At 37.1% G+C, this 14,519-nt stretch overlaps 1 protein-coding gene across 2 annotated transcripts in view; it reads left to right on the top strand.

The window, feature by feature from the left end:
* Positions 1-14,519, top strand: part of LOC107656726 (septin-9-like) — a 70,323-nt gene that overhangs the window by 25,819 nt on the left and 29,985 nt on the right. For both annotated transcript variants that reach the window (XM_016444667.1, XM_016444668.1), the window contains exons 2-3: positions 11,480-11,744; positions 14,060-14,409. In XM_016444667.1, the coding sequence (XP_016300153.1) occupies positions 11,480-11,744; positions 14,060-14,409 (615 nt within the window). The remainder of the gene's footprint in view (positions 1-11,479; positions 11,745-14,059; positions 14,410-14,519) is intronic.

Below are 14,519 nucleotides of genomic sequence, written 5' to 3'. Positions count from 1 at the left end.
AATTCGCATTAGGTGGGGTAAAATACCAATTTTTTTTGGCGGAGTTCTCCTGGTACAATTCACATTCCAGGGCCTAAATATCACGTTATTGGGGTCGCTTCAACATGCTGACATGAAAAACAACCGGCGGCAATCGCGGATTTGGCAACACTGGTCCGCAAACTACGTTTCATATAACTCCTCCCCGAACTTCCCACTGCCCTGTATCGTGCTCTCTCATTGGCTGTAGGTCATCACACAGCAGGATTGTGAATCGCCGACAGCTCCAGATATTTAGCATGCCAAATATTTCACGGGCGTCAAGATGATTTTGAGAATGTATTGGATGGAACGGTGGCGGTGACGATGTTAATGACTGGAGAACTGGAATTTAAATTCTTTGAAGCTGGATATGTATATGTATACACACACTATACATTTCTATATCAAAAATATTAAAACTCTAATATTGGGAAATCTTATTACACTTTAAAATAACCAGCAGTCATTACTCCAGTCTATACGTTTCTTATTATTATCAATGCTGAAAACAGTTGTGGTGCTTATGTTAGTGGAAACGGTGATAATTTCTTTTAGGATCCTTTGATGAATAAAGGTTCAAAAGAACAGCATTTAGTTGAAGTAGAAATCTTTAGCATCAATGTAAAAGTCTTTAACTGTCACTTTAACTGTCAAAAAAAAAAAAGAATGTATTTATGGTAAAGAAATATCTTAATGCGTGCTTTTTCCTTGTTACTATCACCAACCTTGACATGCTTTGAACCAGTGAACTGGCCAATTATTAATTTGAAAACCCCAAACCCCCAAATCAACCAAAATGTAGTTTGAATGCTATGTTAAAGTTGGGTCGGCTGAATCGTGTATGCTTTTGAACTTCAAGTGCTACATTTTATGCTTATTAGTTCCTACTATTATTTTAAATTTCCATTTTTAACTTTAACAAAACAAGAACATTCAGTTCGGCTTATCAGAACCTCCCTCTAGATCCAATTAGCTCGGCCGTCCAGAGTGAACAGGCATCGTTTTCACTGACAAAACTGTTTTGACAAAAAAATGATTTGGAATAAATCGCTTTAAATATTCAGAGATTTAATGCAGAAGTTGAAAGAAGCGTGACGCCATCAGTGGTAATCAGCTGCATCCATTATGGCTGTAGTGAGAATGAGAGAGAAATTTAGCCTCACCTCCTCCTTTCTGCCATCTTCTCCCTCCATCCTGCCTGCTCATTTGATTGTTTTTACATTCCCGCATTATGTAAACATGTGCATTGTGATTCTTTGGGGAGCATCTGAGCATTAGCAAGGACAATCTGGGCCTTTGCTAGAAATGCTAGATAACATATGTCCACTTGTCACACAAACAAATGGACATTAATACACTCACGACCAGGCCCCATGTGAAATCGCACACCATTTGCGGGCACCCCCAGGTGTCATTTACAAATGCCGAACTTACGGCTGTGAATAGACATTATTAATGGAGCCCAAAGTGGAGATACAAGGAGCTGCTTAGCCCTGAACCCTTAGCGAATATGAATAACAATAGGTGAGGGATCATTACATTGGCCTGGAGGGAACATTTAATCAGGTTTTGCTTAATGAAGGCAGTTGCTGCAAATCGGGCGCATGCTTAATGTTCTGCTGATGCGTGCTCAGCATTGCATTAGCATCACTGCCATGTTAGCAAAGGTGTAACTGAGTCAATGAAATCTGAAGTCCAAAAGAACACACTTTAACAGTGTTTTCAGGGATATCAGTCAAGATACCACAAATTCTTTTTTTTTTTTTATATCTAATAGTTTTTAGTTTGTCAAAACCACCCCGGACAAGTACTGTGGACGAAAGCCATGAAGTCACTTTCGAAATGAATTAATTCTAGCCACTTCCTTTGCAGCAAATTGATGGCCTGGAAAAAGAAAATATATTATGAGCATTAGTGCTACCGAAGGCACACTGAACCATGATTTGCTACTTACTATTGCTTGTTAGAGGCAGGTGGTTATTATGGTTTAGGGGAAGGGACATTATTGTTCTAGAGTCGTGGTTTTCAACCCGGGGCCCTGGGCCCACTAAGTGGCCTCAGCAAACTTCCAAGTGGGCCTCAAGGTGACTAAAAAGTATTTAATAAATGTGTTATCAGTGTTATTTTAGTAACATTGAGATCTATTATAGTTTTTATTAATATTTTTTATTTGTTTTATTTTTATATTTTCTATCTTTATTTTAATTTTAAAGTTTTAGTCATTTTATTGCATGTTTTTGTTATTTTTATTCATTTTTGTAAAATATAAAATGTCTACTTTTTATTAATTTTTATACATCAAGTTATTTCAATACATCGTTATACTAAATGAAAATAAGAAATGTTGCCTTGGCACCTAGTTGAAATAAAATGAGTTTTGTATATTTCAGTTAAAGGTTATTTATTTCAAGTAATGCCGAGTTCACACTGCACGATTTTCAAAGATGTTGCATCACTGTTGGTTTCACACTGAACGACTATCTGGGGTAGCATTCAGTTGTTGCTGTGTTCACACTGCACGATGGAACGATGACAGGAGGTTACACACTGCATGACTTTACAATAGGGAGATAACTCTGTCTGGTGCAAGGTTGCCAGGTTTTCGCTACAAAACCCGCCCAATTACTACTCAAAACTAGCCTGAAAATAGCCCAATTGCTTTTGAGGGGATCCCCCAGTAAAATTCGCATTAGGTGGGGTAAAATACCAATTTTTTTTGGCGGAGTTCTCCTGGTACAATTCACATTCCAGGGCCTAAATATCACGTTATTGGGGTCGCTTCAACCTGCTCGCAAAACCTGTCGGCGAGTGAAAAATCGGGCTAAAATCGTGCAGTGTGAACTCGGCATTAACGGACGGAACATTGAAGGGTACTTCCCATCCAATAAATCCAATAAGCGTTGTGCTTTGGTACTGTTAATCTGGAGTGACAGATCGCTATAGCTCCTCAGTTCAACAGACGCGGCTGCACGAGGCGCTCGTGAACTGATCATCACCTCCACATTAATACCAGTCAAAAAAACATATTCGGTGACCATAAACTCATTAGTCATATAGAAAAATAAACTGTAGAGAGGGGCATTTTGCTTACTATATGCAACATATAACATCTTCATTATATTTTTTACTGTTCTTCGATGTTTAATTTATGTTTGAATAAATCCATCAAATTTTTATGACAGCCACAATTTAAATGTTTCTATTTCAAAAAACTAATTGAAGTAGAAATATTATTATGTAACTGTAACTATTACTGTAAAAACTGTTTTTCCTTGAGAAAATTTGGCATGTACTGTACCTGATATATATCCAAAATAATCAATATTGAATTGGTAATCGAATTGAATCGCAAGCCTGTGAATGAGAATCGAATCGATTCGTGAAATTTGTTTCAAAACCCAGCCCTACCGGCTATACATCAACTGCCTCGAGATGCTAGCGTGATAGCGTCAACTAACCATCGAGAAATCCTCTGCTTTGTGCAAAAGGGTGCTTCTACTAAATACTGAGCAAAGGGTCTGAATACTTAGGACCATGTGATATTTCAGTTTTTCTTTTTTAATAAATCTGCAAAAATGTCAACGATTCTGTGTTTTTCTGTCAATATGGGGTGCTGTGTGTACATTAATGAGGAAAAAAAATTAACTTAAATGATTTTAGCAAATGGCTGCAATATAACAAAGAGTGAAAAATTGAAGGGGGTCTGAATACTTTCCGTACCCACTGTATATCCAAAATAATCAATATTGAATTGGTAATCGAATTGAATCGCAAGCCTGTGAATGAGAATCGAATCGATTCGTGAAATTTGTGTCAAAACCCAGCCCTACCGGCTATACATCAACTGCCTCGAGATGCTAGCGTGATAGCGTCAACTAACCATCGAGAAATCCTCTGCTTTGTGACCGGGGACCCTATGGTGCGGCCTCCAAAGCATACGAAAAATAGTTTCCGACCGCCTGAACGGGTGAATTCTCAGCACCCTAACCGGGCAGAGAAAGTTACACTCCTGGTCCTCCTCAGAAGGAGGAAGCGCAGAGAGAGTAATAACCTGGGCTCTAAACGGGGTGTAGAGCACCTTAGGAACGTACCCCTGTCTTGGTTTTAGGATGACTTTGGAGTCGTTAGGCCCTGACTCAAGACAGGCAGGACTTACCGAGAGAGCCCGCAAGTCACCTACTCGTTTAACCGATGCTAAAGCCAGTAGCAGAGCGGTTTTTAACGACAGGGTTTTAAAGTCCTCAGACTGTAGTGGCGCAAAGGGGCGCAAACTTTTATTCCAGTACTTCTGTGATTATTTGAATGTTTGTAACACAGAAATAACGATACAAAAGACTTTGTAAAGACGTTTCCTATACGTAAACTGCTCTCTCTGGATCAGCGGCAATGCGAACGCAAATTTGAATGTACAGAGTTATTCAAGGCTTTAATAGACATATGAATCCTGTCATTTATGAACAAGATTGCGTGGGTGATTGAATCGGTTCACACACACAGACACACACACATAAGCCAACACACTGTCAGTAATTATTACTCTGATATTTTATAACAGAAAACTCAGTCTTACCATTTAGAAATACTGGTGTTTAAAGGGATAGTTCACCCAAAAATGAAGATTTGATGTTTATCTGCTTACCCGTTGCCATGCATTATACGACTGACAGACTGCAACGGTTGGAGTTAAAAATCATCATTTGTGTTCTACTGAAGAAAGTCACCTACATCTTGGATGCCCTGAGGGTAAGCAGATAAACATCAAATTTTCATTTTTGGGTGAACTATCCCTTTTAAGGGCTTTGGATAGCCGCAGATTTGGCAGAAAGATTCAGAGAAAGAGTAGCACAGAATTATCTCAGCACTACCCTGTCCTTACAGACAAATCACTGTGCAAATATTCACTTTAAATGTACAAGGTAGTAAACGTTTTTTTATGGGTGTTCATGCACAATAGTTATGATACCATATTGTAACTACTGTACAATATATTGGGTGTTTTTTGATGTCAGACCCTATAAAAGTGGAATGATTTGATTTTTGACACAAAAATACTTGTGATCCCCCCATGAAGAAACCCTTTTATATAGTTCAGTTTGTATCTTGGTCCCCAAAGACAGCCTATTAAACCAGACTATGCTCTGTATTCTCAAAGTTGCACTGTGCTGTCAATTAAACGTTATTCCTTGAAGACAACAAATGGAAGCTTTTTAGCTAGCTTAGCTTAGTTATTAACCTTACTGACTAGTCAATAGACGGATCTAAATGGTAATGAGTCAATTTCAACACCAAATGAGCTGTCCGCTTAGGCATCACTTATGCAATAATTTAAGGCCTGTTACACCAACTCAAATGTGAGACAAAAAAAATGGTTATTCTGTCACCAGCTTGTCATGAGGGCTTTTCACACTGCTCTTCACCCCGAGTTATCATCATTCTAAACCCAGTTTTTAACCGTTTCACACCTGTAATTCAGAAGCAGGATTTGTTCTGCTTTTTACCCAGGATTATGAAACCTATTTCCAGTGCGGGATTAGCACTGCTTTTGCCGTGTAATTTGTGCAGTGTTAGAATGTTATGGCTAGATGCTTAGCAACAAACAACCAATCACATGCCTCATATGCATTGGACAGTCACAGAAACACTGCGCATTGTATAAACAGTAATTTCTGTGTTTGAGGGGAGAAAAGTCAAATGGTGATGGGATTAATTAATATGCATGGATAAATTATGAGCAGTGTGAAACATGAAGCAAGATAACCCAGGATTCTGTTGTGAATGACCCAGAGATAACTATTTAATGATTTCTAGTGTGAAAATCCCACTAGGGAAGAAAGAACCACCAAATACAAGAGTGCAGAGATAAAAAAAAAAAGCCGGTTCTGGACTCTTCCTCAGATATTTGATATTCTCTGTTACTTAACAAAATACTCTGTTGATTCAAATTAAAATGTATATCACACCAAATATTTATCTTTTAAGGGCCAACAACAAAAATAATATAATAAAAAAGTCATGTTAATATTGGTGACATAATCTCAGTATATCTTTTTTTTGTTTTTTTTTTGAAAACTAGTCATATATAATTTAATAATTTGTTTGCAAACAGTTATGCTTAGCATTTTCTATGATCTCTGTCAATCACTTTATAACTTCACAAATTTTCTGGCATACTATGCGACTAGTACATTTTCCAAAAGTGCATCATTGCATGCTTTATGGGCAAATGCTGCACATAACCCCTTTGGTTTCAGAAGGTTCTCTGATCTTTTATGTTGGCAAAATTTGTATTATTATTATACATTTTCTTCAAATTATGGCCTGTTTTCTGTTGGCTTCTAATTGACACCATACTCCCTTCACTAAGCCCTTTTCTGAGGAATGAAACAAATGAAAGCTGATGCTAGGATACTATGATACTATGAAGGGACTGGACATATAAGTCTATCTATCTTAATGTATGGTCTGCCCTAAAGCTGCCATAGGCCTCAACACAGAGGCCTAGTTAGAAAGCCAAGAAAAATACAGATCCAATGAAGGTTGGTTGCTTTAACATATGCTGGTCTGGTTCTAAATCGAATGATTATGCGCTGCTCAGGAGAGAGACTTAGGGACTTCAAGTCAAATGATTTCAAAAGTTTAACTTTTTTTGCCATATAGCTGTGTTTAGATATTTGTTAGTTAAACAATCTAATTGCTTGTTTACACTTAGTTTATTTTACGTCTGCTGGGTGTCTAGTATGGTGGGTTTAACAGTTTAGCATGGTCAAACTAACACAGCATTATTTTGCAGGAGAAAAGGTTTCCCCACTGACGACCATTCAAAAGTAGTTGTGTTTTGTGTTGAAATAGTGAATGTTTAACCAGTGCATAATTTTTGGTCTTTTAAAAGCAGCTCATGTAGAAACTTTTCCGATACTCACTGCTGATATTCAGGCTTTACTTTACAAACAAACGCCTCAAATTTGGGATTTGTTTTGATGGGTGACTTGCTTGATGCTGGGAGCACAAGGAAATACTTCACTGGTAACACACCTGGATGGAGTTTATATCAGATTTTGAAGGTATAATGTAGCCGCTTTTAATCCATTTACATTTTCTCACTTTGGAAACTGAATACAGGTAGTTTCCAAACGTTTCCCTTCCTCTCTGTCCAGTTATATCTGTTTGTGTGTGTAGCATAGGTCTGTTGGATCAGACTTAGTTCAGCCTGGCATTTATTTGTGAGTATTTCTGAATTGGTTTAAGAGCAGTTGCTTCTGAGAACAGTAGATTATAATGGAAGTAAGAGCTTATTATAGGATATCTATGAACAACTACAGGCTCGCATACGTATTGTTCTGGCATAGATTTCCTCTTTGCGGTTCCTATTTTTTTCTGGTTTTAACTTTAATTCCAGGTGCGTGGGATGGACAAACGGAGTGATCCCATAATCCCTCAAAAGCATGCTGGCTTTTCTTCAGAAACTGAAGCCAAAAGGAGCTCTTGGGCTATACTTGGCCCAACCAAACAGCTGAAGATACAGCACTGAAACATATAACGTTTAAAAGCAAATCGTTTTAGTACACAAATAGCTGTCTGAGCAGGTTTCTGAAAGGCTGATCTATGGGTTGTGCATCGATGAAGTTTTATTATACCCTCAAGAAAATTGGGTAATAGTTAATGTAAATAGCATTATTGTATAAATGGGTGTTACTTCAGGTAAGGGGACTTTTGACCCCATGGACTTTTAAGAATAAACTCCTTTAAAACACACTTTTCCCATTCTCACTAGATTTCATTTGTCCAGTCCAGTTCAGCAGTGAATATACATGCATCACATCTGAGTTCTTTTTCTGAACCCACATGTACAAATGTCATTTAGATTAACTTAGTACATGACACGAAATGACAGTTGTGAAAATAACTTATGCAGTAGCATTTTATGTATTATAAATACAAACAGTAACACACTTTTCCCATTCTCACTAGATTTCATTTGTCCAGTCCAGTTCAGCAGTGAATATACATGCATCACATCTGAGTTCTTTTTCTGAACCCACATGTACAAACGTCATTTAGATTAACTTAGTACATGACACGAAATGACAGTTGTGAAAATAACTTATGCAGTAGTATTTTATGTATTATAAATACAAACAGTTAAATTATATTTTCACACTTTTTGCATACTTTGACAAAATAAAAGCTTTAAATGATTCACAAGTGTTCACAAGTGATATATTCCTCACAAATAGCAAGTCTCATATTTCATTAATAATGTTTGTTGCACTTTTACTTACTTTTGTTTAGGATATAATGGCTTTTAAAATGTCATTATAATCATTTTATACTGAAAGTCAAGGGTAAATAAATACAATGGTAAGTGTGAATACAGTTCAATACAGTCTAATGTTTATTGTGACCTTCATGTAATAAAAAGACAAGTGTTTGTGACTTTGCAGACAAGTGTTTGTGACTTTGCAAAGCAGAAGATGAATATCATGGAAGGTTCCCGATGTTCTTTCATTTTTCCCACTGAAGCTGTTAATGAACTGTTGCTTTTCTCATAAACTCCCAAGTTCACATGAGCATAAAGCAGTTGAACAAAGAAAACACAAATAAGGACAGATTATCAGTGCGTGCTGAGTGACAAACAAAATCATCTGCTACATAGAATATTTATAAGTACTGTATATTGTATGTTTTGTTAATTCTTTACTGTTTGTGTGAATTTGTGTTCATTACTGAGTGTGAGAATCTCTTAAGAGACTTTCAAAAGCACTGTGACTGTTGCAGGCACTTTGGCAAACTCATGTACATGTATCTGGGAAAGTTTTTGTCTGGAATATCTGGCCCATTTTAAGAGAGATTTTATTTTCTTGCAAGTCATAAACAATTGGGTGGTGGGATTTTGAATCCAGTGGCAGAGTGGTTTGGACATGCTTGTGATCTCTTTTGGACTGTAAGTTTTATTCTGACCATGTTCACATATCCAGATTTGATTATAAAACATATACTGGATGTGAGTAAGATACTTAAATGAGCAGTTCAGATTTTATTCAATTGTTAAAGTTTATGACAGACTGGTATTAACTTTACTATCAAGCTGTTAGTGTGAGAAAATGTAACTTTTTCAGCAAATCTTGTGTTTAACCATTTATTCGGATGCCATTAAATTAAAAGGGCAAAATAAATGTCAGCTCAAGAGTTCTAGCTCTGTCTTCCATTATGCATTAAAATTTCCATTCAAAGAATTGATTCCTTCAAAAGGAAGACTGGCAGTTGTTGCATGGTCAAGTAACAGCATCCATAATGCACATCATATGTTCTCGTGAGATGATTTTTTAGCCAAAGCAGTTTGAAAGGGTGTAGGCCTGTATTTTGTCAGTGGCTATTTTTTAACCAGCATATAAAAATAGCAAGAGTAAAACTGAAACCATGCCATCTAACATACATCCACAAAAAGACACAAGTCCCTTTCAACTTAATCAGATATTGTATACTAATGAGATTGATTTGTATGGAAGCCCATTACCACCACATTAAAAAAAAATAAGAATTAGTAAGGCAACTATTTTTATGAGATAAATAGTCAAACGTTTGAGGAAAAGATAATAATTATTATGTAAAATTTATAATCAAAGTTTTGTCAAAAAGTCAGTTGTTACATAATTATGACATAAAAAGTCATAATGATGATTTTAACCTTATGTCATAATTATACATTTTTGACTTTTTATCTTATCATTTTGACTTTTTTTATGTGGTGGAAATTAGATTTTATATATTTGCAATTGCATATGAATTAAGCAGATATAGAGAGAGCTCTATAGAAGTGAAGAGTGTCCAGTTGTTCTGTCTGAGTGAACTGGATTGCAGTCCATGGTGAGCTTGATTTGACTGTCGGCAGGTGTTGGTGCAGACAATAATACATTAAAGAGGAAAGAATAAAGAATAACAGCATTGCTGCTTTTATTACACTTATAATTGCACACACACACAACATTTTGGCTTTAAAGCCTTTGGCCACCAGTTCATCCGTCATGTCTTAGAAGATCAACTAAAATGCTTAATTAAATAACAGAACGAGGGCAGCTCCTCTGGACATTCTGTGACCTTCAACACTCCAACAGTGATGCTGGCACTGCCACCAAACAGGACATCTGCATTCAGACAAGCATGAAAAAACAGCACACTTTACAACAGGTCATGTTACTGATGTCGTATGACCTGATCATTTTCATGGACAGTTATCCTCACATATTCGCTATTGCCATGTGTGTCAAAAAGTTATTAACAGAACAATGAACATTATCTGTTTTTTGTTTTTTTTCTACAAGTGTCTGAGAGATTATTCCTATTCCTCTACTGTCCAATTTACAGTTTGAATATCTCATATCCAAGTGATGGTTTTTAGCATAAGGTGTGAATTGATGAGGAAAGGAAGCACAAATTGATTTACCACATCTTCAGCTTGATATCACAACAATAATATTGTTGTTAATATTTTTCATATTTAATATGTAATATTTGTTTTGCAAAAGCATACCTCCCCATTTTAGGCCAGCAAATCAAATTGGACCTTCTGAGAAAAGTTGAACTACCTAGTAATTATTTAAAGGATAAACTGAGTATATTGTGCTTGCTATTTCTGCTTATATTTCAGCTGTTATCCAATATTTTTAGTGAGTGAGTGACGTGACATGTGGCCAAGTATGGTGACCCATACTCGGAAATAGTGCTCTGCATTTACCCATCCAAAGTGTACACACACAGCAGTGAACACACACACCCGGAGCAGTGGGCAGCCATTTATGCTGCGGCACCCGGAGAGTAGTTGGGGGTTCAGTGCCTTGCTCAAGGGCACCTCAGTCATGGTACTGAAGGTGGGAGGGAGCGCTGTACATTCACTCCCCTCACCTACAATCCCTGCCGGTACGAGACTCGAACCCACAACCTTTGGGTTATGAGTCCGACTCTCTAACCATTAGGCCATGACTTCCCATTTTGCTTACTTTTACAATCGCTGATATCTAATAAAGTGTATTTCTGTACACACTGTTGCTGTTTTAGGCCCAGTCTTTGGCCAAAGCTCTGAATTTGGCTGTTCCACCCCACTGAAAAATCATTATAACATAAAATGGTGTTTCATAATCCTTCTGGGCTGATAAGTGCACCCTGGTTACCATGTCACTTTTACCATCTGCAGAATATTTGCTGTGGGTTTGGGCGACGTGCCTCACAGTCTGGATGCCCTCAGCTTTCCATTACTTTACTAACACTATAAAATATAATTGTTAGGTTGAGTACAAATGAATGGCTTCTTTTGTATTATTTACATGATTTGTATTTTAAACCTCAAATATTTCTCTAGAATATGATGGTTAGATCTGCATGTGTTAACTACAGAAGATAAATCTAGGAATTTAACACAATAAATTCCAAGCTGAAGGTTTTCTAATTTGTAATTTTCCTGCAGCCCTGAAACGCTCATTTGAAGTGGAAGATGTGGACTCTTCCTCGCACTCTTCATCGCCTCACACACGGCGAGCACCATCCAATGTTCAGCGTTCAGCCATGTCCCCGACCAGCGGACGGTATTATGAGCTGGCCTCCAATGGTACCAAGCCCCCTGACATCTCAAAGCCCAAAGCTCGAACCCCTGAACCTGTGTCACGTAGAACAGAGCTAGGCTTTGACATCTCATCCAACAACAATGGCAAAGCTATTGAAGGCTCTCCCAGGTAAAAAACTAAAACATGTATAGTCACATGTATAGACACAATGTCCCTGTCAGTTACTAGATTTGATTGGTAAAACCAAAATTGCCTTGTGTGGCATTGTCTAGCAATTCCAGCTGTGTGGTCTTGCTGTGGTAAATGTGAGAGATGAAAAGTAAGCTCTGTAGTTCACAAACAGAATAAAATAAGACTAGACTCTAGCCTCTTAGCAGACTGGTTTCAATATTGCTCAAAAGTCAGAACATGTAAGTGTAAAACTGCATTGGTCTTGCAAGTTCAGGGGCCTCATGTATAAAACTTTGCGTAGATTTCATCCTAAAAGTGTGTGTACACACAAAAGCTAGATTTTGCATACGTACAAACGTTTTCAGATTTATAAAACCAAACGCAAAAATCCCTTTATAAAACCCAGTCAGCGCAAGATTGTGTGTACGTGCATCTCCACCCCGACTCCTCCCAGAAATCACCATATATTGGAGCTTACAATGCCTAGTTTTACTATGCATAACCTCATCTGCATATTATTTCCATGCATATTCCATCCACGTGACACCATGTTTAACGCAGTTAAGGGTATAATACATTAGGAAAATATGAGATATGGACTATAAATGCTTTTTGAGACATCACGCTATTCAGTCAAAGTTTTCAGTGTTGCTCTCATTCTTTTCCACTGGCCAAATAGTATTTTAAATGGTTTTAAACAAATCAAATTTATGCAATTTTGCCTATAAGGTAAATATATATTTTAGAATGTTCATATATTTTAATGGAAAGAGATAGGCCTTATTTTTTTGCAGTGTAAATAACTGTCTGGCTCACCGCGTCAACGACAAAACATTTTGAAAATAAAACACACAAGTCTTTTTCCTTCAAGTTCTATCTTTTAAATACAATGGTGTTTGTCACAATATTGGGAAGAGCATGAAGGCTACTGTCTGTGCGCGACTCCTGTGAACAGAGGTTCTAGAGTACTGTCATCAAACCTGTTCAAACCAGCAAATGGACTGTTTGATCAAAGAGCGCATCCTTATGTCTGTCTTTACCATCTTTGTTCCAAAGCCATCAGACAAAGTCAAGTTCACATCAATGATTATTATTCGCGCAAAAGTATTTTCTCAGAACATGAGTTTTGCTATTTAGAACACAATTTAAAGCGGAATTGTCATGTGCCAAGCAATCCTCGCTGTGATTAAAACATTAAATCGCATACCACAGGAAAATTGTTCGAAAGCCGCACAACCGTACTGCAAATATTTCTGTTTAAATTCATATAAAAATGTTAATTTCTGGATAATAATTTCATGACATTTCAGTGCTTAACTTCATTATTGAGAGTGTCATATTTAATCTACATTTGAATGTCAAATGTAAAACAGACTTTAAAATCATTCTGTTTGCTTCGTTATTTCGCTCCCTCCAGCACATATTTATGCCTAGTTTATTTTTTATAAATCCCGATATGTGCGTGGAAAATTGCTTACGCACAAAATGGGCATGAAAATAACATTTATACATGAGGCTCCAGTTGTTCCAGTTTTCTCAGGATTTACAGCAGCAACCCGATTTTCATTAAGGGTGAGTTAGATCTGTTTTTGGATTGAAATATGCATTATACAGCCGTCGGTTTCTTTTTGTGTGTCACTGAATCTCCACTTAACCAATTTGTTCAAAAATACTGATTCATTTAGGAATAGTCACTACTGTGTGTTACTCTGAGACACGTAATGATTTTGATTCTGCTTTGGTTTTGTTCATTCAAAATTATATTTGTCAGTGGAGCAGAAATATTAAAATAAAAAGAGATTTAAATATTGGTTTTATATGTAAAAGTTAAACTTCATAAGTATTCACTATTTGACAATTGGTGGCAAATTTGTACAATCTCCTTTTTGTACAACTTACTCTTGCTGCCCCGAGGGTTGGGTTTAGGGGTGGAGCTTCATGGTGACATTTTTTCAACAAATCATAAATTTTTGTTTAAGTCAGACTTTACTAATTCATATGAAATCACCAACTTGTACAATACTTCTGAATTCACACTGAACAGTTTTAGAAACCAGAAATTAGTACTGAGTGACTTTAAACACCAATTTTTTTTGGTTTGTTTCTGCTCGGCCAACAAAAATAGTGCTGGACAAGCGGAATTATGTCAACAGTGAAAAAGTGATACAAACAGTCACAGTGCTGTTATATGAAATATAAGCACTCTTGACCAATCTGAAGAACTTACTGTTGTATAATGCAGATTAGTCATAGCTTGTGTAATGGATGGAATGAGATCTAAATTAACTAGATAAAATGTTATTGTGTCCTAGTCCTGGCACGGCTCGGTTTGGGCTGAGGAGGCCAGATGTCTTGAGCCACAGTAAGACGCCTGAGACGCAGAAGCACTCAGTCACCTTCAGCAAAATACTGGAGACCATTGCCCCCATCACACGTTCAGCATCTACCATCATTCCTCATGCCAGTGCTAAACTCCCAGAGACCACCTTCAGGAAAAGCGAGCCACCAAGCCCTGCAGATGGATCAGCAAGAAAGCCTGAAATCAGTGTCACCAAATCAACAGACACCAAAGGTCATGACAGTCTTCACCATCCACCAGTTACAACAAGGTGTCCATCACCTAATCACGTTGGTCGGAAATCCCCTAGTTCTGACAGGCAAAGTAAGTACAATCCAATTATTCAAATGTAATTCTCCCAGAATAGAGGAATGACGCTCTTAGAAAACCACACAGCTGGTCAATTGTCTTCTGATTAAAAAAAAAAAAAAAAC

Source organism: Sinocyclocheilus anshuiensis, unplaced genomic scaffold (genome assembly GCF_001515605.1).
Source record: "Sinocyclocheilus anshuiensis isolate Anshui unplaced genomic scaffold, SAMN03320099.WGS_v1.1 scaffold3380, whole genome shotgun sequence".
NCBI lineage: Eukaryota > Metazoa > Chordata > Actinopteri > Cypriniformes > Cyprinidae > Sinocyclocheilus > Sinocyclocheilus anshuiensis.
This window is presented reverse-complemented; position numbering and strand designations above follow the sequence as displayed.